The 27,919-nt window shown below is 40.2% G+C and overlaps 2 protein-coding genes across 4 annotated transcripts; one reads left to right on the top strand and one right to left on the bottom strand.

The window, feature by feature from the left end:
• Positions 1 to 832: 832 nt before the first annotated feature.
• LOC134193022 (uncharacterized) lies at positions 833 to 2,886 on the bottom strand. Its single transcript, XM_062661801.1, has 4 exons — positions 2,788 to 2,886; positions 2,038 to 2,105; positions 1,383 to 1,417; positions 833 to 1,321 (listed from the first exon to the last, which is right to left on the bottom strand). The coding sequence occupies exons 2-4, from the start codon at positions 2,077 to 2,079 to the stop codon at positions 1,042 to 1,044; spliced, it is 357 nt and encodes a 118-aa protein (XP_062517785.1). The 5' UTR covers positions 2,080 to 2,105; positions 2,788 to 2,886; the 3' UTR covers positions 833 to 1,041.
• Positions 2,849 to 27,919, top strand: LOC134193021 (dynactin subunit 2-like). 3 transcript variants are annotated; one of them, XR_009972001.1, is made up of 19 exons: positions 2,849 to 2,941; positions 3,002 to 3,061; positions 3,124 to 3,220; positions 11,876 to 11,943; positions 17,485 to 17,583; positions 17,688 to 17,744; positions 17,815 to 17,835; positions 17,967 to 18,002; positions 20,171 to 20,208; positions 20,265 to 20,397; positions 20,718 to 20,783; positions 20,850 to 20,897; positions 21,015 to 21,092; positions 21,152 to 21,223; positions 21,327 to 21,389; positions 21,441 to 21,557; positions 21,619 to 21,664; positions 27,468 to 27,559; positions 27,623 to 27,670. XR_009972001.1 is itself a non-coding variant. In XM_062661799.1 (18 exons), exons 1-18 carry the CDS (start codon positions 2,921 to 2,923, stop codon positions 27,722 to 27,724), a joined length of 1,191 nt encoding a protein of 396 aa, XP_062517783.1. In that variant the 5' UTR covers positions 2,849 to 2,920; the 3' UTR covers positions 27,725 to 27,919. The 3 variants fall into 3 exon arrangements, 1 of the variants encoding a protein (XP_062517783.1); XR_009972002.1 differs by having other exon boundaries at positions 21,619 to 21,693; positions 27,623 to 27,665; XM_062661799.1 differs by lacking the exon at positions 21,619 to 21,664 and having other exon boundaries at positions 21,441 to 21,480; positions 27,623 to 27,919.

Genomic DNA, 27,919 nt, shown 5'->3' with positions numbered 1-27,919 from the left:
ACAGTCTGTTGTATGATTTCATTTACCTCTAGGATCACGAAATTTAGTTAAGCTGACACAATGATGCTCGTGAACAGCAAATCCAAAAACAATCAAAATTTCATTTCTGATGCTCTAGGCTGCTCATTATGTGATAGTCACTTCATCAGTAATATTCCAGTTTGCTGTTGATGTATGGTGACAACAATAAATAGTCTTACATTAAGTATTAGAACTCAAAAGGCATCACAAATTCATGTGAGATACGGTGTGATAGTCAATCCTAACAATTGTTTGCTTTGCTTTAGGTTCATCAATGTCGACAAACGCTGGCTCTTGATCCTTACCTTGATGAGGAAATAAGTCAATTTAACGGAATGTTTAGAAGTAAGACAAACAAAGTAATTATTAACGTGCTTTCACCAAATTAAAAATTATAATGATCAGTTCTTGGTCAGGACTTTTGCAACTTTAGTTCATTTCTTGAGCGTTTATAGTATATCTTAGATGTTTTCTCAAGTCTCGAGAGAGTTGCAGTATGTAAAGTTAGCGTCATTCTCTTTCCATCCTGCCTTACAGATTGTCTATAAGACGAAATACATAATGCTTATATGGACTGTCCAATACCATGCATTTGTGACTACTATTTTGCTATAAATTTAGAGCAGCTTTTAAGCAGCAATTAAGACTGGTAAATACATGACAAGATCCAAGAGAACGTCTGTCTGTCTGTCAATGGTAGTATATTTTCATAAATCACAGTTATTACAATGAAACGCAAACTACTGATCGCTATAGAGTTCTCAAAGTCTAATACATTTTCTTAACATATTTCTAAGGCCCAAAAGACCTGGAAGACTATATTCGACAATCTAATGTGCAAGTTCCCGTGTCTGTCTGTCTGTCTGTCTGTCTGTCAATACATATATTTTCAAATATTGAACTAATATACACCATCTAAGCAAAGTAACTAAATACTACCCAAGCCAAAGGGCTTGGTTCTACCTACAACTATTTATGTCTATTTGGCTGTCTCTTGAAACAATCTTCTTCATTTTTCTGTCAATCACTCCAGAATTTAATCGATGTAGACACAGAAAAGACAGCTCTCCAGTATGTCTTGAATGTTGATGCATTTGGCTTTTCGTCTTCGTCTCTTGATAGCTGTGACAGTTTCTTCAAATAGTCTTCAGCTTTCTCTCCCCAACAGCCAAAAGTTTCAAGACTATAGGCACAAATGTTGGTCGAAAACCTCCAGGCAAAAGCTCCTGGTCGTACTTTTTGATCTTCAGATTTTCTCTTCTGGTTGCCGCTGCTCTCTGAGTTGTAGCTGATAAACCTTCTATTTCAATTCAAAGATCTTTACTTTAGAGCCCATTTTAGTTATTTACCTTATAACTTACTGGTTATTTCTGTGATCATGATATTTCTGCGAATTCTGCAAAGAAATTTACAGAACTCACAAATAAAAATTTGCAGATATTTAGGCCTATTCTCGGAGTACCAGTAAGTCACTGTTCAACACATGTACATGCGTGTACCAGTAACTGGGAAGGCAGAAATTTAATTCGCAATAATTAAAACTTCCATCTAAAATCTCAAATCACAGTAATTTAAGACCTCAAAAATAACAGGTTATACGGTATATAATATTATCAACCGTAAATATGCCAATATAGTCAACAATGATTTAAGTAATAGAAGCTGGAATGCATTGTTCTATTTGCATCTACAATGGAATGATGCTAATATTCTGATAAGAATAAGTTAGAGCTCTTGCTCTTACTGAAATCTAATAAAAATCAATATAAGAAGCCTGTGACAAAACCCTAATGACATAAGTTTGAACCTATTAACAAATAAAACAGGCCTAACGTTTCTCCAACAAACAAGAAAAGCTTGAATTTTTGCCTTAGCAAGAGTGATGCCGAACTACACAGAATGGTAATTGTTACCTCTGCTGTTTCTAATCAGAACTCAAAGGTTCCTTTCAATTTGACAAACACACACACACACACACACACACACACACACACACACACACACACACACACACACCTTGAACCTTGAATTCTGCCCTATCCACAATGGGTTTGGCATCGCAGATGGAGCACCAATAAAACGATCTAAGAAACAGGTCAAATTTGAAAGATGACTTGTCTCACTGTAAAGCATCAACCCATCTATGTTTCAGTCACACACACACACACACACACACACACACACACACACACACACACACACACACACACACACGCACGCACACACTCACATCGCACGCACGCACGCACACTCACGCACGCACGCACACTCACGCACGCACACACACTCACGCACGAACACACACTCACGCACGCACACACACTCACACACACACTCACACACACACACACACACACACACACACACACACACACACACACACATACAAACACACACACACACACACACACACACACACACACAAACACACACACACACACACACACACACACACACACACAGACACACACACAGACACACACACACACACACACACACACACACAGACACACACACACAGACACACACACACAGACACACACACACACACACACACACACACACACACACACACACACACACACACACACACACACATACACACACACACACACACACACACACACACACACACACACACACACACACACACACACACACACACACACACACACACACACACACGAGACTACGCACACGTACATTACGTATACGGTACAAACAAACCACTAACGAGAACGCAAACCTCTAATACAGTACACTTACTTCTAATGCATTGACAAACAGGTAAAGACCCCTCTGAATGTTGCACGCAAGGGCTGCACTCTAACCATATGACATACCTCTAGGGTAATGCCCATTGCGCCGACTCGTATATCACTATCCCGGATGTGAAAACATGGCTATTCCCTCCCTAACGGTCAGTCTCGTTCGTTCCCGTCAGTTTCGCGACTACTCGTGTGATTGTGAGTGTTTATAGCGGAAAGAGACGGAAGTGTATGAGAGTTCTGGGAAAGTGTTTTGGGAAGAAGGAGGAGAGGTGATGTGAATTCTGTTGGAGAGACTTGCGTCTTGCCCAGACGTAATCATTCTCTTATATAGGATGATACCACCAGCGAGAGCGTGGAAAAGTTAGACGTTGACACAGACCAGGCTTTCATGACGTTTAGGGGCAGGACAGTAGATGCCTCTCGTACAGGTACGTACAGTAACAGTTTCAATATAGTATTAGCAGTGTGGAAAATAGGGAATTATTTTGCTCGCAGACTGAGCCTAGGTAAGACATTCTTGTATGGTGTTACATGTATAATTAAGTGCCTTCCTTACTGCAGTCATTTTGCATGTAATTTTTTACAACCAACTTCCAAGGGAGAAATGGCGTTAGAGACAGCTGCATGAGGTTTTCTCTTGATGAAGCATGCTAGGAGGCACCTAAGTTTATGAAATTAATAGTTACACTATTGAAAAGGCCATCACGTGCTGAGAGACAAGGTTTACACTACCATATCTAAATGCCTACTGTACCAATGGATGTTTCGTCCAAACATGTCCCAACACTGGTGCAGTATTTGGTCGGACAAACAGCACATTTGGTGGGACATTCTCCCATGTCCTACGGTTATTTTCTACACTGTATTAGTCAATTGATTAATTATAGATGGTCTTGCACATGAAGCTGCTTGCTAGTGGAAATAAAGTGGAACTGCAGTGAAACTTGTATTGCCACCTGACTATACTGTGGTGTTGTGTGTGGGAACGAGTGGTACAGGACACCCCCTGAATGTTAGAAAATGTTTATGTAAAAATTCTTTGTTCACGCAAACAAACAGTGAAGCAGTTGTTAGGGTGGCGACTAGCTGGAAAATCATCTGTTTATCATGACTACTTTTCTATTACTCCAATCGTTGTAACTACTACATAAACTTACTGTATGAGTAGGGAATTTAGATTTTTGTGTTCAGCACATTTACTAGGTTTTCAGACGAGGTAGAAAGCTAGCACAGCGCTACTTGGGCAATCCTTCTATTCATCTAATAAACACCTTCTAAGCCCTGTATTTGAACCACATGCCTACTTCAGTCTGGCTTGAGCCACCGAGTGCAACATCTGGATAGTATCGATACCATCTGAGTGTTGGTCTCTTTTTATAATTAATATAACCGTGCCTGGCACAAATCAGCTGAAGTGGGGAGGTAGAGGCGGCATTCGATGGATTTGTTTAACCATGCCTCCTTGATGGATTAGCGTTGCCACATTTTGTAACTCCTACAATTTTGCTTGTTATCAGGTCAAGCAGAGTTGTAGACTATCTTGTACGTGTACCGTAGGTAACTGCTTTGCTGGAAGTGTGAACATTAGTCGCTGTCAGAATCCTAATAGGATTATAGAGTAAGGTTTATTACCAGTTGGAGACGTCTGACTGTAGTTACCATTACGTTTTGACTGCCTTGCTAGCTAAAAGCCAAATTCGCCTGTTTGCGTTCCTTTAGCGCATGCTAGCTTTCTACATCGCACAGAGTTGTGGTCGTTACTCACCGAAAACTGCAGGATAACTTAGGATAACTTACAATACAGCATTCTATAACGACTCATCACGTCTCACGCAGACAATGAAGAACAAAGGTCCTACAACCACGGAAAGACGGAACATTGTAAACCACTGACAGCGTAACCATGTGAAGTCACACGTAAACATAAATTTACAAAAGCAGCTCTTATCAGTCATTATTTATAGTACATCCTGGCATACAGCAGCACAGAAACAAAGGAAACGCGTACAGAGAAGACCAAATTTGCCTATGGGCGTACCTTTAACGCACGCTAGCTTTGTACCTCCTCTGCTAGGTTTAATTCAGAGTCTAGAGTTTTAACTGTTTTCTGCAGCTGTACATTTTGAATTATAACACGAGTAGAAGATTGAGAAGAGTTTGATTAACTTAACGGGAAATATGCTTGCATTAGGGTTATAGTAATAACACTGTAGAGGACTTGGCAACTCGATGGCCAGATGTGGGCGGGTTTATAGACGGATGTGAGTGGTATTATCTTCTCCGCATAGGTCCACTTTACTAGTAACTATCAGTTATGTACACATGTCAGTCTATTCTCTGTTCTCAGGGCTTGAAAAATCGGTCCAACTAGTTGTCGTCATTTGACAAGTTTCCAAAAATTTTAGGTCGTTAAATTTTTAGTCTAGGACATCATGTTGATATCAATCATGGTGTTTAGTGGTATATACCGCCATTTTGGAGCTTGCGCGAGGAGAGGACAGGGTACAAGTCTAGTGCAAGCATACAGTGCAGTATTCCATACTTCATAATGGCACGCAACCAAGAGTATCCAACACATTAACGCTGATCCAATGGATACGACGCGTTACACTAGGCAGAGCTAAGACATCTTCGTGGAGGCAGGGAAGACAATGGTGATAGCTAATTGAATTAGTGATTAAATGCATACCACCTCTCTTTGTCAAAACAAGGCGGGGTTTCAACCAAACTTCCACATATTACATTGTGGAAGTTGTCCGTTTCTTGGTACTGAAATCATATCTACCTTATTTCGACCTACAGGATTTACCACTGTCTCCACTTCCTCACGTCATAAACTTTATGCCTTTACTCTGTCGGAATCCTGAGATGGTTCTCGCACACCCCGTTTCATTATCTGGGATATGAGCAGTCAACTTATCCTGCGGGCGTAATAATTTACTATGCGTACATGTCATTGTACGACAAATGTCCCAATGCAAGCGTCAACTGCGAAGCGATGCATGTTTCAGTACAGTACAGCTATTCACCTGCATACTGAGAACGCCATTACAAACTAGTCGTTTGATGACCTAGACTACAAGCTATTCGTCAGTTGTAAGATTTAACTCGTCAAATGATGACTTGACGACCTATTTTTTGAGCCCTGGTTTTGTGTAGCAGTATGCATACTGGTATAGTACCATGTTTCTCGTAGATTTGAATGCAAATTAAGCTATTTGACACAAAGACTGCCTATTCTTTCTCAGCCAGCTGTTTTTAGACATGTCTTGGTGTGTGGTGTGTAGTGACATCCACGTGACCTTGTATCTGATGACTTACCCTAGAATATGCATCCTTGCAACCCACTTAGTAAGCTAGCAGCTGAGGATTTAGCACTTTAGAGCTTCATTAATTATGTGTGGTACAAAATGATTAAAGGAACACTTCACCGATTGTCGCTCAGGCAGTAGACGTTAATGTACGCTAAGGTCTTGGGCTACGGACCGAACGCTTGCTGTGTTGTGCAGTGCATTGTTTTGGTCTTGCTTTCTGAGACCAACTACTAGAGCACACAAGAGACAGGTCTAGACGTTTCAGGCGACTCTGACAGTGAAATAGAACAGTTACAGTTCATAAGCGACTCAGTCATTTGTACGTTGTAGACTCCACATGGATCGCATTGAATGACTTGTGATCGCTTGGTCTTTTGCACTTTCCTCCGTGTTTCTTTCTGCAGTACAAAAGGGCTTGTGTGATGCAAAAAGCACATGGAAATGTACAGTACCGCACATAATCACGTGCACAGAGTGCCTTTATTCTACAGCTGAACCATCTCCGTATGTGTGCTTTTCGCCGTTGATTAAAGGTGAGTCTGTAATGCAAAAGCACGTTTTACTTTTGCCTAAGCAAATATGAAAGTCCACAGGAAGCAGTAAAACGAAACCTTCACTTATTGGACGTTATTTGGAAAACCGCCTCGTACATTTTGTTTCTACCTTATCGTAATGCTCAGCTATTAAGTTTGCTCTGAGATAGCGCCGAGGGTGGAATTAGAGATACGCGGACAGGTGAAGTGCTCCTTTAAGGTCAATGATGATCTAATGAACACAGATAGTTTATATTACTCGTAATGGCTTACTTGCATATTCAATTCATATATTATTGTATTACCTTACTTTCAATAGCATGCTGCTAGTGTGGGGTCTTGAAAACTTGAACTCCTAGGAGATCACATAAATGCTTTGACTTAAAAGGGGACTCCAACGGAAATACAACCTGATCTCAAAATGTAGGCTTTATCGTGAAACTTCATTCTGCACTGCGTTCAGGCTAACAGTCGCTTTGGTAGCAGAGAAAACACGGGTTATGTGCAGAGCATGCGCCAGACTGACACGTCATAGACCTTTTCTGTGGTCGTGGCACTGACAATGTCATCGCGCTTACGGAACACTTGGGTGCTACTTGATGTCTTGGCGTTTGTTAACCACGTGAAAGCGACCAGTTTTCTTTTTGAACTTTACTAGCGCGTATAGGGATATATTGAATCAGGTAAGGCCGTATTAAGACCCGACTCTTATGTCTTTTGCATCTTTTGCAGACATGAACAACCATTTTGTGATTTCTGTCATGGCTCTGCCACGTCATTTTGAGTGTTAATATAACGTTGGGACTTGACAGACGTGAACTGAGGGTTACGTGCGTAGTATGATATATCGATTATATGTGTTCTGTGTGGTATACACACTTACCAAATGGTTTGGTTTGCACCTCCTGAGTACTTCCTAGAATTTGCATCATCTAGGGAATGACCGACGTGAAGAGGAAGTCTTTAGACTAGTCTGGTGGTATTCTTACTGAGAGGTAGGAAGGGAATGCATGATTTCTTCTTGAGTTCTGACTGTGCAATGCATCATTTGGGGAGCTGCAGCAGGAATTGAAGGAAAAGCAGAACTGCATCAAGTTACTTGAACGGCGAATGAGGATGGAAGGGAATTGAAGAGTTGAGGCAATTCAGGATAATGATGAAAAGACCTTGTTAATACACAGGATGCTGCAGTTAAATATTTAAAATTTTGTTAATTAAGTTGTTGAATTATGCTGCCAGTTCGCTTAAAAATACTGGTCAAAGAGACATACAACATTTGCAGACAGTAAATCAAAGAAACAACATTCTCTTACCTTCGAATGAGTTTTTTCTATAGTTTGTCTTCCTATGGTCCTAGAGATGAAAGACCTTTCTCTTGTTCACAACATTTATCACATGAATCAACTTTCTGTATTATTGTTTGAATGACATCGACTGATGGTTGCCAAGAAATACTCTACATGAAAGTCTACCACAATTGTTTCAAGAGATTTCTTTAGAAATGACTTGCATCATTGATGACTTGCATCATTGATGACTTGCATCATTGATGCAACGGAAATATTATTTAGCAGAACGTCCTTCAGATAAGTGTTTGCAGTCATCTTTTTTTCTCAGGCTATAAACACCACCACACTGTTTAGGCATTAGTTACAATACATGTATCCCATCTGCTCATGTCATGTTTGTATCAAAACTATTTACTGGTGGCATATCATACAGGAACTTACCAAGCAGTCTATTTAGAAATATATTTTGTTAATTACAGTACAATTATTGTTAATGATATCAAGTATTGTTTTGTATATATTATATATGTCAATATATTGGCCTCACTATCATTTTGGTCTACTGTGTCACATGCTCCAGGAAACAACACACTGCCACTTGCTGTTCAGCTTCATATTTATGGTGTAGTAATAGTATTCAATTACTCACAGCAATTTACCTACCTGCTACCTACATCACAACGTCCAACACACACAAAACACGTATCACACTACGTACGCAAATTTGTATATACGTACCCACAGTTCATGTCTGCATGTCAAGTCTAAATGTTACATCATCACTCAAAATGATGCACAGAGTCACGACAGAGATCAGAAAGAGGTTGTTCATGTCTGCAAGAGATGCAAAACCTGATTCGATGCATCGCTATACGCACTAGTAAAAGTTCGAAAGAAAACTGGTTGCTTTCGCTACAAACTCAGGCGGTTAACAAACGCCAAGACATCAAAGTAGCACCCAAGTGTTTCGTAAGTCGCGATGATGTCATTAGTGCCACGCCCACAGAAAAGGTCTATTGGCACTAAGCTCCGCCTACACCAAATGAATAGTCTAGGTAGCTCATTTATCTTGCCAGTAAACTACACGAAAACTAAACGGGAATGGTAACTATAGAGAGAGCTTGTGTTTATGCCCTTAGAAGAGCTCTCTACAACAAAAGTAGGATGCTAGATGCCGTTTCCTCCCAGCAGACTTGACCCTCTCCTCTCACAGAAGATGAGGCTAACGCAATGAACTCAACTGTAATTAGCGTAGCCCTCGTTCTAACAATCTACAAAGAGAAAAATTCAGGGTGTTCGAATATGAGGTTTTCTTGGAGAGATCTGTGGAAGCAGACATGCCCCTTTCAAACAGCGGCTAGGCAAAGTGTTACAGGTGCAGAATGGCTTTGATTGAGCCTTAGACTTTTACCCATGCGCAATGATATAGTCTGTGTAGCTGGTACTGCAGTAGATAAGTTGTTTCATCCTCCACAGTGTGTAGACTCGTGACCATGGCAATATACCGCCCCTTTGTCATTCCCGGATACTCGGTCCTCTATCGCGGCTCGTGAGACATCTAGAAGCCATGCTGGTCGCCAAAGCTGAGCACACCGGACTGCTAGCTAAATTTATATGGATGTAGGACTAGAGAACAACAAGAAGGGGCATGTCTGCCTATGAAGGCCTCTCGAAGGCTGATGCTAATTACCGTCGAGTTTTATTGCGCTAGCCTCATCTTCTGAGGAGAGGGTCAAGTCTGCTTGGAGAAAACGGCCTCTACCATCCTACTTTTGTTACACAGAGCTCTTCTAAGGCCTTAAAACACAAGATACCTCTATAGGTACCATTCCTGTTTAGTTTACGTGTAGTTTACTGGCAAGATAACTGAGCTACGGACGCAGTTCATTTGGTGTAGGCAGAGATTAGCGACAATGACGTGTCAGTTTGGTGCATGCTCCTACATAACACACAATTTCTCCACTACCATGGCGACGGCTGGCCTGAAAGTAGCACAGCACGAAGTTTCACGATAAAGCTTACATTTTGAAATCAGATTGTATTTCTGTTTGAGTTTCCCTTTAAAGGGGAACTCTCACCAAATCCTAAGACTTGCTGAAAGAAAGATACAATGCGTAGTATCTTTTGCAAGATGCTTACGGTCCAGCCAACCACAGAAGAAGAGAGTTGGCCATGATATGTTTAGACGATTCCCTGTATGTAGCATGAAGAGTTACTCTCGACCCTCGTTTGGAAGTAGCACTTTAAGTTTAACCATATTAAGTGCTCGTAACACACCCAAATGCAACGAGACATGATCTATGAACTAATCTAAGAAGGGTCTTCTTTTGAGGCTCTATGGTTGTACCGATACAGTCGATACTTGCATGATAACTTTGTGGTCCCAGTTTGATTTGATCTATAAATCACAACTTGCCACCTTATATGTCTCACAATCCTTACCTTTAAACGTGCACAGGAATCGGTCTTCCTTGCCAACCAGCAATCAGAGTTACTGTGACGACTCATACAGGTACTAAACATGCCCACATAGGAAATTTTAATGCTTTGTTTCTTCGTTATTGTAAGAGTGTGCAGTAATTGGTTGCAAAGGTTGTATTATAGAGTTGACAGCTTTCATCTGAGAGGTGATTGTTTTGTGAGAGTTGCCGAGTTTCTTATCAGAAAGTCTATGTTTTGATCTATATCCAGTTACTGTCACTTAATTAATATAAGAATCTAAAAAGTAACTGAGTCCTGTGCTGTGTGGCTATATAGCAAAGGCATCTATCTGTCTCTTTAGTTTACATATGTCATTAGTTGCTTCAGTAAGTCAGTAAGCAAGGCCAGTCAGGTTTACCTAGCTTAATTCTTTGCCAACTCTTTGTCTTTGACCACTACGACTGTACTACTAATAAAGCGGTACATTGTCTGACCTGGCAGACATAAGCCAAGTTAGTACTTTGGCCACGTCCTTGTGCTTGGTCTTTCCTTTATAAGAATGAAGCTTTCTGTACTTGTCTTTGTCTTGAAGTATTGTCGACAAAGTGTTAGTGTGATCCCAAAGTGATTAGTAATTTTTTTCTTCTCACTGCTTTCAATACACTTCAAATCAATCCTTTATTTGTGGAGCAATGTCACTAGCTACCGACATTAGTACTAGTAACCATTTTTGAACACATGGATGCTGCCTGACTGGCTCATCAAGCGTGCGCAACAGTCACGTGGTTGATTTCTTGGATTTACCCGGAGTCTTCTCAAATATAGATCGGTCCTCTTAACCGAGATAAGCAAAAACCTGACATAATCAAATTCGTCTTACAAGAGTCTATTTGTTCTGATAGGCAATAAGGTTGGGGCAAAAGACATTTTTGCGTTATCCAGAAGGTTGGTGTAAGCGAGTTTGAGTAATGTGGACTGTAGTGGATGACGTGAATATACCAGAGTGTTGTTATACCTCAAGGCATGTCATTATAAATTTACCAGGCAACTCAACAGTCTTGTTCAGTCGTTTTCTTTGCTCTCACGTGACTCTACCCGTGTTTCATGCGATAGACTAGACATTGGCTACATGTAGAAATGTTTGTTTGTATGCTGTCTCAGCTGAAATGTGGATTAGACTTTACTGCATTGTTTGATCATCATCATGTTCCCTGATTGCAATCTTCTTGTTGTCAGACACAGAACCATTCTTTGCGTTAGAGTAGACATACTTCTTTCCTCTTGTGTTTAACATGCATCAATCTTGTGTCTAACAGCACTTCACTTTATAACAGCATGTGGTCATAATCAATAGCTTTAGTTAACATTGCAGTAGTTTTAGTGACATTTACTTATAACGCATGCCATCGAAAGCACAGTTATGCCGTAATTTTTGAATGAATATTTGCAATAAACATTGTCATGTTATGGTATTTTATGAATAGATAATCAGTCAAGTGATCCTTATGGCAAATTTGGTTTGATAGACTTTTCAGAAAGAATTGGAAGGCGCCAAGCGGCAGGCTATGCAGCAAAAGGACCAGACTTTGAACTTGTAAGATATTATAATATTAAATAACAATTAATGTATGTAGAATACTTAGTCTGCACAGTTTTGGTTTGCACATTATTACACGTGGGATTGTTGCCTGAGTATAAGAACCGCTTGTCATGCATAATCATAACTAATAATTAGTAGAACTGAAACGTCACCCTTATAGGATTTGCAGCTCTTTTGCTGGCCTAACTATAGGTAGACTCATCTTTGTAGAAGTGAGGGGCATGTTAAAGCATTGCGGCATTCCAACTGTCATGCAGCACAGGTACACACACACACACACACACACACACACACACACACACACACACACACACACACACACACACACACACACACACACACACACACACACACACACACATGCACGCACATGCGCGCGCACACACACACACCATCCATCCATCCATTCATCCCTCAGTCCGTCCATCCATCCATTTTCTGTGTGTACTCCATGATTACCATGAAGGTACAGCATCAAGTCTGCACGGCTCGAGGTCTGTCTCGACAAAAATGCTGGTGATTGTATAGACCTTGTTGTTTGAAAGTCTGATGACAAAGCTGACTTGGAGTTCTTGAGGCGGAAGAATGGCAACGTTGGTGACTAATGAAGCTTGCCTTGTTAATGCCTGAAATGAACAATCAGGGTGGTTACAGTGCACACACACACACACACACACACACACACACACACACACACACACACACACACACACACACACCAGTAATTAGCCACTAAGTAGTGTAGGCCACTTTGAAATCTCACTCCACTCCATGCTGCAGTATCAACTTTGTGTGGGTTCAACTGTCAAAATGCTGGAATTTTTCCGTCACTCGGTAATGAACCTTTCCAAGGGGCAAAATGCTGGCATTGCTGGCTCTAGCGAGGACACTGTGTTGTCCTTTTGTATGTGTAGTTTATACCTCTCTCAATAGTCTGTGGGTCTACTCCAGAATTGTGACTTTTCCCGTGCCCCCATGGCAAACCCTTTTTCTTTCTAGCCTAACTTATGCATTTTTGTGGTGATTACGAAAATGACATTCTTATTAGCATCAGAGTGTCCAAAATTGACTAAAACAGCATTTTTAGATTACAAATATTGAAAGTGTAACACATTTAAATTTGAGAAAACAAGTGCAATTTGCATGAAACAAAGGTTGACAAGCTTTTTTAATTGCTGGTACATGGCAGTATAGAGAAAGCCATTTGAAACTCTTCTGACAACATGGCTCACCACACATTGTTATTCACTAAAGACTAAAACAACATAGAGACAAAACCACTTATGTTATTAGGCTATAGCAAGTCATCTACCTCAAACCGTCAATGTCCAAGTCTTCTGAAAGGGACAACAGATGCTCCTCTTGCGCTGTTCACAGCTTTGGCTGGGCTATTCAGGTTGTGGCACATGATAAAGCTTTCATCCAACCTTCGAAGCCAGGACAGGATTCTCAGCATCTCATCTTCTTTTCTATCACGTGCTGCTGTTATGCTTGCACATTTAAAAGAGTAGATAATGGGATTTGTAGTTGTGGAAGTTCATGCAATTTTTGCCCATTGGGCACATTCTTCCTCACTGGGAGCACATCTGCTGCCTCCAAGTGTGTATGTAGCTGGACCGCTAATTGACCATTCATTCCAGAGCTCACATTAGAGCTCTTTCAAGGACTTATTCCAGCGAACCGGGAGGGAGGGGGGCTTGAACTAATGAGATGCAGCCTTGTATTATAGATACTTGATCAGCGTTGTTGTAAACGACGTTTTGTGCAAGCTTTAAGGCGATCTGTTTTGTGGTCTCTGAAGTCGTCCCAAACGAGCAGACATAGGTGTTGAGCCACTGGCATTCTGCCTCATGCCATTTATAACGTTGAGTGTCAACTCCTTGGTTATCCAAGAATTATCTTGCATATGAATGATGACTCATGTTAGCAACTGTAAATCGATCTTTCTCATGTCCAGTTGTGCTGATTCCAACTGAACTTGTGCCTTGTGTTTGCAATGTTATCTAACCAAAGATCCATTTCATTCATGCCTACAATGTGTTTTGCGCTGTAATTATGCATCATTTTAAATTACCAAATTTAAGTGATGTACGAAGAGATTCTTTTCCCATTCTATTTGGAATTCTTTGAGTGATGGTTGTAAGACGTCAAAGTGTACTCTTTCTCTGGCCATGAAATTTAGCATTCTGTCTGCAGCCTCCACAGACCAGTTTGTAAATAGAATCAGAATAGAATTCATACCAACACCTCTAATTCCTTTTCTAAACCCAATATTGACCACTTGTATCTTTGTTTTTCTATCAAGGATCTACAGATGGCTACCAAAGCCACAACAGGAAATAGTTTGTAGTCAATTGTCTACACTTCTTCAGATATGCAGAAACCCTTTAGCTTTGCAACCATGGTATTTACTGCATCACAAAAAATTCTTATCCTGTTTTCTCTGTTTGATGCATCATTGCAACAACGGTACAGAATAACTCTCAAATGGTTGATCATTTTGTTAGAATGTAGGACATCTCCCTCAAGAACAAATTTACTTTTTTCAAAAGTTGTAGCAGTACTTTTCTTGCAACTGATCCAAGTTATGTGTTTTTACATACACGATACAGATGTTTAAACATCTTTCATTCCCAATACAGTCGAAGATAACAAGTTATATCATTTGCATATGTTAAACAGCCTGCATACAATCCATCCTTTCTGGCACCATACCCTTACATTTGCCAATGACATAGGTCATTGAGGTACTCATTTACAAAGATGGTTATAGCATGCTACCTTGTCTTTGTCTATTTATGCTTTCAAAAGGTTCAAAACAGACAGTGCTTCCATTTGAAGCCTGGTTCGCAGTATGACGCTAGCACGAGCATCCTGTGACCGTGCTGGATGCTGACAATGAGAGAGTGTCAGCATCACGCTGTGAACATGTCAGCATCCCTGACGCTCGCACGATGCTTGTTGAGCGTCCTAGCCTGAAGTGACCCAGCGTCCGATGACATTACGTGCTCATTTTCAACCAATCAAAAGTCAGTCAGAGCAACTGCACATATCTGGGCTATTCTATTTGTTCACATGGCATTGATGAAAGATTTCATCGAGTTTGTGTGTGGTTTTCCCTGCGTTTAGCAAATTCAGTCAAAGGACTACAAGGACCTAAGGATGAAAGAAAACACTTGAGACTATGGAGCAGCAGCAACAAGAGCAAAATGTTGTCGTCCATGTCTGTTGCGAGTACTGTACATTGTGCACACATGGTTACTTTGCAGCACCAGACCACTGTCGCAGTGTGTTTTGTGCGATGGACACTTTTAGACACAATGCTGTGTGAATGGTACAGTGCCAGCGTCTTCGCTGACACTGTGCCAGCGTTGTACTGTGAACCGGTCTTGACTCTTGATATCTTGGCTTGAGTACTAGGTGTAGAACAGTCTTACAAAGTAGATAGGACATTCAGTATTCAAGATGTTTCAAGTAATTCGTAGTATGCAACATGTCATATGCTTTGGACAAATTCAACATGATTTCCTCTCTCCAAGGAATACCGTACAGATTTCTTAATGCAAGGGTACAATCAGAACATCTGTGACCACTCTTAAATCTAAACGGTTGACCTCATAGTGTTCTGCAATCTTTTTAATTTATTGAACAATCTCCAGTAGCGTAGATGTAATGAAGATATTGCTATACCGTGGTAGTTATCCACAGTGGTGACTTTATGTTTGATAATTGGCCCAAGAACAGCCTAGAGAAATTTTGGGAACACAAGAATGTCACAACAAGGCAGTAAATATGACACATAAATGTATAGCTAAGATAGAATTCCCTGTGCTAGGTGTTCTGCTCTAGAATTTTCTGGTCCTGCTGACTTTTTCAGCTTCAGCTGTTTGATAGCTCTGCCCATTTTGGGTGTGAACTTGGACGCACCATCATGGAAACTTTATGTTCTTCAGCTTAGCTCTAATCTCTTCTTCTAGTAATATTCTACTCGCTTTTTCTCCACGTTTGTGAATGGCTTACTGTTAACAATTTTTTCAAGAGAGTATCCAAATATATCCAAACTATCTTTGTCTATCTTATGTGGTCTTATCTATCCTGAAGACTGCCTTTGAAGCAGTTGGTCACTTACCAAAATCCACTGTATGCCAAAAGAAAGCCCAATGAACAGAATTCAGTGTCCGACAAATTGACAGAACTTGTAGTTGTCCCCGGGCAACCACGTACTGATCTTTCAGTTGTCCGTTGCTGACTATGGGTGTCCGTGCAATTTCCTCTTATACAACACTACTAGTCTATTGTGGAATTTGTGCATGTGTGTGGTCGCGCACACATGTGTGTCCAGTTACACACTACTGCAGCACACAAATACTCAATAGAATTCATGCATGTACAATTACAAGCTGAAACTATTAGTGACTGATTTATTATATCTGTATAGTAACTTAGTATCAATCACGACTTCAAATTATGACACCATCAGAAACAAACACGAAGCATGCACGACTGAGATGTCTACATAAGAACAACACTGGAATGACTACTATAAGCTGGAACGAAAGTCTTACAGAGCAGCAATTGTGATATTAGGACCTCCTTTCTTCTGATTGTGGTCACACGCGTGCATACACGAAGCAAGAATGTTGAGGAGTGGCATTTGCCACCACCTGGACAGATGTTTTGACCTGCTAATGATTTGCTAAAGTGCATGCCATGCAAGAGTTGTAGAAGAAAGGCGAACAATGACACCTCTAGAACTACAGTTACTTCTACTAAGATTGTCAAAGTAACATACTCAGCACGTGCAACTATGTATTACTCACAACAGCAGTTCACACCCATATTTTGTCATCTGATACATGTACCCAAGTAGCACACTCGATCACACCATTTAGTAGCTTTATACACCTTGTTTGGCATTTGCCACCTGCCGTCTTCTTGCCACGCGTTATTATTGCTTTAGATGTAGCGGTTACAGTAGACTGACATGCCATTTGCATCACCACGTGAAGCAGATCCATTGCACTACCTTGGTTGTCCCTGGGCAACTACACACCAATTATTCAGTTGTCCGTAAAAAAATTGGTTGTCCCGGGTGCCCGGGCTACCAATTTGTCGGACACTGGAATTGCATTGGTTGCAGTATACTTATGTTGTTTTTGCTTAGAATTCTTCATAATTACTTGTCAACTCAAACATGTGGCCAGAGTTGAGAGAGAACACATTGTAATCCTGAACTCCATTTATATGTATAATATTCACATGAACTACAATATTACACAAACAGCTATTTGCCATATATGGCAATAAATTAATTTGAAAGAAATTTTATTAATTCGGTAAATATTGGTTGTAACAAATGTGCAGAAAGTGTAGAACCTAATCAAGTTGAATTTTCTGACTTTCTTTCACGTCTTTCTATTGTTTGTTTTGCTTACTGGTACATGTCTGTATCATTCATTAGGTACATGCCTGTATCATTAAGACTATTTATAACAGTGCACTCTTTTAGTGTGTTTTAATTGTTATTTAATTTAGACATCAGCAGTCAAGCATGACAAGGAAACTTTGCAGCAACGATATAACAGACTGCAGGCAGAAGTTCAATTACTTGTTGGAGACGTAGAAGAAGCCAAGGTTTGCTTATGCTTCTACCACATTGTTGACCATAGTTGTAGTTTCAAGTAGACAAAAGCGAGCAGTAGACAGAAATGACAACTGCAACTTTTGCTGATGTGTAGATGATTAATTCAGCAACAGATGAGAGTGAGTCATCAGCCATCCAACTTGCATCACAAGTATATATTATCTTTGTATTTGGTTCTTGTTATGCAAATAGGTAGTAGTGGTAAATGAGTTTCTTTTCAGGTCTCAGAACTTCAGCAGCAGGTTGGTATGGTAATAAGGAGGTTGCACAAGGGCTTGCTTGTAATTTGAATGTAGTAATTGAATATAAAGTATTCTGTGGTGCCAGTTGGCATAGCAGCTTAATGTGTTGAAATATTCTGTATTGGTTTCAGTTGCAAGATATGAATTTGGAGAACATTTTGGGTCAGGTGAGTGAAGGAAACAGATAATCTGGCACTGGAAACTGGACAAGCAGACAATAGACAGACAAATAGACAGACATACCGTGTTTCCAATATCGAGTTTAGAGATGGTTATAGACGAGAACTATGATAAAGTTTCAATACAGTCATAACAGTGGTTTGCCATGCAACAACTGTGCATGTGCAGGGACTGACTGGTCTAACACAGTTCATACTTGAAAAATCGGTTGTCTTACATTTTTCATTAAACTGATTGGCACATTTTCCAGTTTCAAGGCTCATCATAAGGTTTGTACAGTAGACCCTCGATTATGCGACCTCCTTTGGGCAATCCACAGACAAGCAGGGTCGGATAAGTGAAAAGAATGGATAATTGAAGTGTTGGAGTTTCAACCGTACATCGGAGTTCCAGTCTGCTTTTTGAGTCCCAGTATGGTATACAGACTGAACTCTAAACATGTAAAATACTCTGGTGATTAAATGATTGCACGAAAATGTAATACTAATACGTGTACTGTATGCAAACTACAATCACCGAGCTAAGCCTCCATCATCGCCATTACCGCACATTGCCACTGCACTTGTGCAAACAGGCTTGTGACGTCATTTCTGCTTCTCAAACATGGTTGAAGTTTTGGCTGTTTGACTTTCCTCTTTTCTAGCTGGGCTATGGGGGAAGCTGCATTCTCTAGGTCAACGAATCGAATTACGGAGAGTGAGCAGTAGAATTACCACATGTGTAGTTGCTCCCTCACGCTGTATGGGCATGACGGTATCATTACCAGAGTCCGACAAGCAAGATTCTGGTAATTCCCGCTTATACCGGCATGCAGCTAAATGCTTGGAAATACGGAATCTCATAATGTGCCATGTAAGAACCAATGAAGTGACATCATTTGCTCTTGTTTTAGCCTCTCACTTGCTTCCACAACCAAAGGTGTGCTTCTTTCTTTGATTGAGTCTTGACTGGTGATTCTGAGCTCTTTCCGGATCTCTTTTCTCAAGGCATTGTCCAAAGTATAGCAGGTTGATTTCTTGTTGAGGCTCCACAGTGACTGCCGTATGCTAGGAAAAGTTGTCCTCCAAGTTTTCTGTTTACCACACACTCTTCCCAATCAATCTCCCTAGGACAGCATTGGTAGCAGCAAATAGTTTCCTAATTCTCCTCCACTGAATGTCATCATCATGAATGTCACTGATTATAACCCACAAATGCGAAATAGAATTAGTCACAGACAATCGCTCAACTCAAAGATAAAAATCTGGGTTAACACGACTTTTAGATCTCTTGTAGAAGACCATGATCATACTCTGTTTCACATTGAATTTTATCATACTCTCCTGCACAATCTTTTCGCATATAGATAGCATAGACTGTAACCCATGTATGGTTGGGGAGACATTTGTTTTTCATCTGGAATTTGGATTTTATCGCAGTGATTACATGTTAGTCAGTGCCCCTGTTGGTATCTGGCCGACGTTCAGGTAGGCTGTCAGTGTTGGCCCTAGGTTCTTTGCTTTAATTAATACTGCAGTTGATTAGTCTAATGACAATGGTGCCATCTTCTGTGGCAGAATTGTCCGTACAGGCTATCCATGCATCCAAACACAAATCCACTAAAATTTACCGCATCAGAATTTCATTTTCCAAAGCTCATGTAGCAATTGACCTAATATTGTCTTTCTCACATTACATACATCTAATCCCTTTTTTCTCCTCGTTGATGACTTCATTGATGTCTTTTTGCCTGTGATGCCTGTATTGATTATTTGTCTTCTTCTGCTGCTGTAACTTTGCCTTGCGACTGTACATTGCAGTTTGCCATATTTAGTGAACAGAGGCAGTTTCTGTAACTTTAAGTCTTCAAATATTTGTCTAAAAATATAACTCATTCCGAATGGTGCCATGTAACTTAATTTGCTGACTGCGGCCACTAACTAACGATTGGGTTTCCGTGGTTTCCTTACTTATGGAAGGGCTTGTCTGTTTAGTTACAGGATGTCATGGTCATGTGCTTGTATAAAGGCATGCCCTTCTCTCTATGTGAGGTAATGTGGGATAACTTTGCATTCTAATCTTAGACAAATGGGCCTAGGAGTTTGAACTTCTAAATGACAGAGGACATTAAGAAGTTGTCATAATAATATTTGATACTATACTTCCATTGTAATAGGCTCCTGGACAATCTGCTGTGGATGCCGAACTAACACGGTATAATGTTTAGAATTTGTTTGCATTACCTTGATGACATATAGTACATTTTGTAGGCAGCTGAAATCACACATTGGTTCAATCAAACAAACACAAGAAAAGGCACATGTACTAGCTGATTCTACAGGGCATGTTACATACGAACTATATTATCATTCAGAACAACAGAAATTTCAACAACTATCCAAGGTGAGGAGGTACCATTTACTTTTGTTTTTTATTATTTATTGATACATAGTCACATAATGATTTGCCGTTAGGCATAATGGCTCAAGGCCTTGTAAATAGATATGTTTCATATAAGCATAAATTTTTAACCAAAACGTAGCAACGGTTGTTTTCAAGCCCATGTATGCGATCATGCAGTTTATTTGTTTATTGATCTATTGATATCATTACATGGTATGCCCTACATACACGCCAATTTCTCAATATACGGTTACACATTGATATTTGTTGTTTTGTAGATAAAGAACTTAACGTTACTGGGGTTCTTTATGTTTATATAGGTGGCTGAATTGGAAAAGAGGTTGGGAAGGCTGGAAACACTGATCGGTAACAGTGAAGGCAAAATGGTGACATGGAACCATTAATATGACTAGTTAAAATGATAATGAGTTATTTTTCTTTCTTCTTTCAAGTCTTCTCTTCTTTCTCAAGAGACTCAAGAATCTGAGAAAACTGTAATGGTACAGTACTGGTCAACTGCGCTTATATTTCAAATATTAAATTTTGATCGTATTGTTTGTCTGTTTGTCTGTCTTAGCTGTGTATATCTTTAGTTTGTCATAACAACTTGATGTTAGTCTGTAGTGTCATCTCTTGAAGAGAAAGCTGCTTTATTGGACTTGAATGAGATAGATCAGATTGAAGCTCGACTACAGGCAGATTTGGAACTTTTATCTATATGTTTACCTATTAGCTTGACAAAATAATTGTGTAGTCTGTGCTTTACCACATGAACCAGATATCAGAACAGAAACCAGCAGTGGAGTCTGCTGAACAGCAGAGTAAGGTGTGTACTCAACATTTTAGCTAATTGATAAACCACTGCCGATATTTTACTATTTTATAATAAAGAACGTAGTTCTATACAAAGTACTTTTTTGTATCTGCAGGTTAATGAACTGTTTGAAGTGGTAAAACGATGGGATGCAATAGCATCATTACTACCAGACTTGGTACGTTGCACTTACCACTGATACAACAGTTTGTACTAGTGTGTTTGTTAGGTTGCTCGACTGGAGGCTTTGCAACACCTACACTCTCAAGGTAACTTCTAGGTTACACGTCTGTGGGGAGAATTAGTGAAGAGTTAGACCATGTGGACTCGTCTCTAATTAATAACAGTTAGCATACACAATGTATACAGTTACGGTATTTCTTCGATTAAACGTTGCCCTCGAATAGATGCCGTCCTCATTTAAATGCCGTGGCGTGAAATGGAAGAAATACGGTAACTGAAACTACATTTACATTGATTAGGTCCGTAGTTTGGAGTTGCTATTCCTGACAGAACAACTGAGGGATTTTTGTGCTAAAGTTATAGCTTCAATTTATTTTTGTTTAGATTGAAGAATAGATTGCTTAACTTCTATTGGCTAAAGGCCTGTCCACACTTGCAACTGGATCGTGATCCGTCCAATCCACATCACGAGGTGGTTTCGATCGCGATCGGTTGAATCCAATTAGAAATAGTGGGCGTTACCTTCACGTACACTACACGTGTAGTCAGAACATCTAATTCTCCTCACTCGTCTTTGTTCTCGCTCACCTTACGTTGCTGTATCAGTGCTTTCCACAAGCAAAGAAGCCACACGTACACATGGGTCATCAGTCAGGTGATAACGAAAATGAGGCAGAGGTAGCATTTTCTAACTGCAGTGTGGACGCTCGCTAGCCCGATCCGATCGTAATCCATTCTGGTCTAGTGTGGACAGGCCTTAATTTTGCTGTTGAAACTGAAATCATTGCAATTAAAGGTTTTGATGTGATAAAGCCAGGCCAAGTAAATTCTTGATGCTTGAATTTGCCATTCTAATTTGAGCTTGACCAAAATAAAACAATCTTTGTGGCAATTTTTTGCACTATGAGGTTGTATTTGCACCTTCTCAAGTGATAACAGCAATTTGTCCAGCATCTATTTTGTCATCCTGCCTGTTGCTCCTGGTATCTGTATCACTTCTTTAGATTTGTATATGGTGTTTCTGCTTCAGTTTTGTGTTTGTGTGTGAAACTGTAGGTCATCTACGGTGTAGTGTTTAGTCTTCATCCTCGTTGAGTCTTACCCATGTCATTCCATGACTTGTCCACGTATTTTGGTTTACCTGTTTTGAAGCTATAAAACAGTTTACAAGGCGGTACCTTGAGAGTATGCCCTCTCATTATTAAGTTGATGGTGGTAGGGAGTCCAAGGAAAACTGTGCATGCTCAAAATGTCATTACTTTATTATTATGCTTCAATGTCCATGTGTAGCAGAGGCATGCAGTAGTCTGCCAGTGTGTCTGTATCTCTGTACTTGCATGGCGACAAAATGTACTTCTACATGTAGGAAGTGACATTTTTGTGGATTTTGCTTTGTGCATTGCAAGATATAACCTTGTTCTTGAGTATGGTGATTTTAGGTGCTCTTGTGCAGTAAAAGTAGGGTAATCCGGGGTAATTTTGGATGTCTTACTACCTCGCACATTACTCTGTAACTTCGACGCGTGCTGACTAGGACTTCTACCAGTGCATCTTCTCTTACTACGCTACCATTGAGGATGCTGACAGTTTTTGAGCAACGAAAGTTGTGGAGACAGAAAGCATGTTATGGCGGGTTATTGTGGAGAGGGGCAGGGTAACTCTGGATGCCACTGAAATCGCTAGAAAGACGTGGTTTACAGATGATTTGACTGCTGTTTTATATTTAGGCCTTAGGTACAGCGGGTGATGTGGCAGTGGAAGTACAAAACTTTAGGTGCAGTTCTTGTATACCTATGAGTGTGATGGTAGCACAGTAGGATTGGAAAGAAATTGTGCTGTTTGAGAACTGCAAGACCAGCCTCTAATGATTCAGCAGTATAGCTGGCCTTCTTGGTCTTGGGTTAAACCATATCCAATGGACAAGGAAGAGAAAGCACAAAGTTCTTTTAACAGAAATGGATACTGAGAAGTGTTCAAGATTAGTTCCATTTATAGCCTTGCCAAGAACAGTATCTTTCTTGGGGAGAGCTTTCCTTTACTGTTCACTAGTGGCCGGAGATGTGAACACTTTGCAGTAACAGAGGAATGTACTTGTCTTGTGGCTGTGCACATATTTGTTAATGTTCTCACTAAGAAGCAAATTCTACCTTAGAGGCATAAGGAGTAATGTGCAGACCCATGGGAGGCCACAAACAGCCGCAAGAATAACATTATGAGCTACAGTAGGATGAACCATTACATAGTCTTTGTAGTCAGAAGACAGGACAACAGGTCTGTATATTCTCAATAGTAGAGGTAGCAACTATTTTTAGTTGTCTTTTAAAAAGCAGTGCCTTGCCGACAGCCCAGTATTTTCTATGTCCTTCCATAGCCCTTCGTAAGAAGTTATGGACAAGTTTTTCATCTTGCAGGAAGCACCACAGCCTGGCAGTTAGTGTCCCATCATGATCTACGGATAGTAAGAATGCCTGCCAAATAGCTGATTCAGAAGACCACAAGGTAGGCTACCACTGACACAAGAATTGCTACTTCTCGCTTCCTGTGATTCATGCTTAAGCTGCTCCAAGTTGAAACATACAGAATTTTTGGTGTGTCCAGAATTACCCCGGATTACCTTATACCCGATACGGTAATTTTCCCCAGGGGTTGGTTCTATTTTGCATCCCCAAATAATTGTGCAGAGAGGCATCAGTATCTCTAGTGCTTTCATTTCTTTAGTTTTTTGTTTGATGTCTGTATCAAGAATACTAGCATCGAAAAGTAGTTGTTCAGGCTTATGATAGGTGATCATTGAAGTAGTTTAGGAGCATTTCTAACATAAAGGAAGATATAGAGTACTTGCTCTGTAGTTGCTGTAGCTTTGAGGTGTTGGCCACTAGTTGCATTGCACAAACTTGGGGGCTATGGATCTTCAATATCGGGTGTGTGGCCTTTTTGACAATTGACAAGTCTTATAACCGTAGTTTTAGAGGCACACAAGCAGTCTAGTGCTCATGCAATTCAATAGACATTTGTAATGTTGCACATATTTTAATTGTTATAACATCTCTACTTTAAACCTTATTGTAGTGGCAATACACTTTATCAAAGCATAAGTTGGTTACATCAAGATGTTTGTGGCATTGCCTGAAAGCGTTCACCCAGTTGCTCAACAAGTTATTGTGGGGCTAAATATTTTGTATCCAAAGTATAATAGTACTGTGACCTGTAATGGCCATTTCTACTCGTTCAAGTCATTAATCTAAAGGAGAAGTCTCACCAAAATCAGCAATCTCTCAGATGAAAGCTGCTACATCATGACACAACCTCTAGCAACCGTTTACTGCAGACTTCTACCATAATGGAGAAATAAAGCGTTGAAATGTCCTGTGTGGGCTTGTTTAGTACCCGAATGTTTCTTTCAGACTAAATCATTGCTGGTTAGCATGGAAGACCGATTCCTGTGCACTTTTCAAGGCAAGGATTGTGAGACATATGGTAGCAAGTTGTGATTTATTGATTAAAGCAAACTGGGACCCCAAACTTATTGTGATGTGTTTCTTTGTTATTATTTGTCTAGCACACTTGTGAAACTTAGTTAGGGTAGTGCTGGGTTTCTTTGCTTAGCAGTGCACCTGTTTTGTATCGAAAATGAGTGTGATTTCTCAGTTGTTGAGTCTCTGCTTTGGAAAAGTTTGTCATGTGTATGAGACGCTACACATGCGGTGAGCCTGGGACACTGGCACTCTTCTCAGCACTGTCTTCATAGTTGGGGTTTTTCAAATTGTGTTCTGCGGTCATGGCAGAGATTTCAGGTTCTTCATTTGAGCGCGGATATTGCCATACTTATATGAACCTGAGGTAGACTCAGACGAGCTTGAAACTCTAAGTGGAGAAGATGATAGTGCATTAGAGACCGAGCAGCTAGAGGAACCAAATCAGGGTCGTCTCAGCAACACCGACTTGTGTTCATGTTTATGACTGGTGTTCAGAGCGGGAGCAACGGACACTGGATTGTATCACTCAGAATTCAACCTTCTACAGGGTTGTCTTGGAGCGTGAAGTTCTTCGCACAGCCTTAGTGGCAAACATGGATAGGTTAAGAGAGCCTTTGGAGGAACCTTTGCCAAATTCGTATGATGAATTCTAGTGAACAAGGCTGCACATTTACTGACTGCATTTGGGTTTTTGCAGGGTGCTGCGCTTGGCTGCTTAACACAATTTAAAAAACTGCAACTATGAAAACAGTGCTGAGAAGAGTACCAGTGCCCCAGGGCTCACCGCATGTGTAGCGTCTCATACACATGACAAACTTTTCCAAGGCAGAGACTAAACGACTGAGAAATCACACTCAGTTTTGGTTCAAAAGAGGTGTACTGCCAAGTAAATGAACCCAGCACTGCCCTAAGTTTCACAAATCTACTAGAGAAATAATAGCAAATAAACACATCACGATAAGTTTGGGGTCCCAATTTGCTTCAATCAATAAATCACAACTTGCTACCATATGTCTCACAATCCTTACCTTGAAAAGTGCAACAGTATCGGTCTTCCTGTAATGATTTAGTCTGAAAGAAACATGCGGGTACTAAACACACCCACACAGGACAGTTCAATGCTTTATTTCTCTGTTATGGTAGAAGTCTGCAATTAACGGTTGCTAGGGGTTGTGTCATGACGTGACAGCTTACATCTGAGAGATTTGTTGATTTTGGTGAGAGTTCTCCTTTAATTAACTGATAACCTATAATAAGTGTTTCATACAGTATACACTCCACCCTGGAACTTCGGGATTTCCTCTATGAAAGATCAGGCACTGAAGGCGTCATTTGAGTCAACCCAGGCTAAGTTTAGTTAACACAAAGTTGATTTAGAATGACACATAGTCAAGAGTCACTGACTCAGTAAACGTAATTGAAGACTTAACAGTAAACTGCATCTATTCCTCTGATTGAAAATTTCTAAAATTGCTTCCAAGTCTACCGCAGGTGGCTCTGGTCCATGTATTGCAGTTCTCTTTAAATGGTCTGTTGGAATCTGACGAACGACTTCTTATCAGTCAGCTTTTGACGGTGAGACGGTGGGATCTACACTTTCCGCACTGAGTGCATGGTTTGGGGACTTTCTGGCTGATGTAGACTGCGTACCATCTTCTAGTTGACTTGTATAGTACTTTCTGACATCTCTTTTTCTCCAGGAAAAGACCTCTTTCAAGAGAAAAATCTCTTAAGATCCATCTACGCGCCTGTAACTGTAACTATACAACTGCGTGGAATGAACTGTACCACGGCCCACAGCATATATACTCTTTTCCCTGCCAAAACTCAATTCCTGCATGAATTCCTATATAATAATCTATACGTATACAAGATCATATTTGTTTGTTCACCTACTAGTTTCTCATGCTTCCTTCATTGTCTCTTGAAATTCTCGAGGCATGCTTACCGAATGAAAACGAAAGTGGTAACAATTTCAGTTTCGATCAGTGGGTCCCCTTTTGGTTGTCAACCCTCGAGCAATAATGCTCTCTATTCTTTCCGACATTGATCGGATAATTTGCTAAGCGCGACGTTCAAACTATAAAGAGCATAGCGTGCAAGGGAATAAACGGTTTGTCGCTTTTGTATAGTCAAAACAGCAGAAGTAGAGTGTTTAATAGGACATTCTAGGGGTTGCACAATAGGTGACTCCACGATTACATGCATGGGTGCATTTCAGTTCAGTCTAGGAACATTTCATTTCTTACTGGCAAGTTTTCTAGATCAGAATTTAAATGATGTCAACTTCAGCCAGCTGTTACTATCCAAAGCCTTGAAAGCTAATGAGGGGCATAAGGAATCTAATTGTAAATGGACTACTCACTGCTAATTAAAACATCTAACTGTAACTAAAATTCTCTAGACAAGATAGTTTGATGGTTATTCATAATACCGCTATGTCATATACTAGGTACATTGCCTGACTTCGCCCGCGGGTGCATTCAGTTGTGAGGGATATATATATATATATATATATATATATATATAACTAATAGCATAGCATATAGGCAAATTTGGTTGTACTGTGTGTCATCTGGTTTCTTGTGTTATTGTAGCTGCAGACTTCAGTCAGAATATAACACATCTTGATGCTACTCAACAGAAAATCAAAGAACAGCTGGAAACAAATTCATCACTTTTGTCTGAGGTGTGTTGTTATCTTATCAGACCAAGCAGCTTAAATTATGGTTGGTTGGTTGCTAATGTACAGGTAAAGTCTAGTTTTCATACTAACGCAGATGCCATAGCAGCCAATTGTGAAAATCTTGAGCAACGAATTGCTGCATTGTTTGCAAAGTTGGAAAAGAGTTAAGGAAATAGCAAACTGAAATGAGACTTTCTAATTATTGTTTTGCCTCTACTTGCTAAATAACCAAAGTAGTAGTCTATGATATTGCAATCATGCACTTCATCTACAGTTCACAGTAACAAGTTCATTGTTGCGACATTGTAGTAACCTCTTGTTTCATTTCTGTATGAAAGTAGCAACAATAAATTTGACAAGCGA

Source organism: Corticium candelabrum, chromosome 17 (genome assembly GCF_963422355.1).
Source record: "Corticium candelabrum chromosome 17, ooCorCand1.1, whole genome shotgun sequence".
Lineage (NCBI taxonomy): Eukaryota > Metazoa > Porifera > Homoscleromorpha > Homosclerophorida > Plakinidae > Corticium > Corticium candelabrum.
The sequence above is the reverse complement of the archived record's forward strand: the minus strand, read 5'-3'. Positions and strand labels throughout refer to the sequence as shown.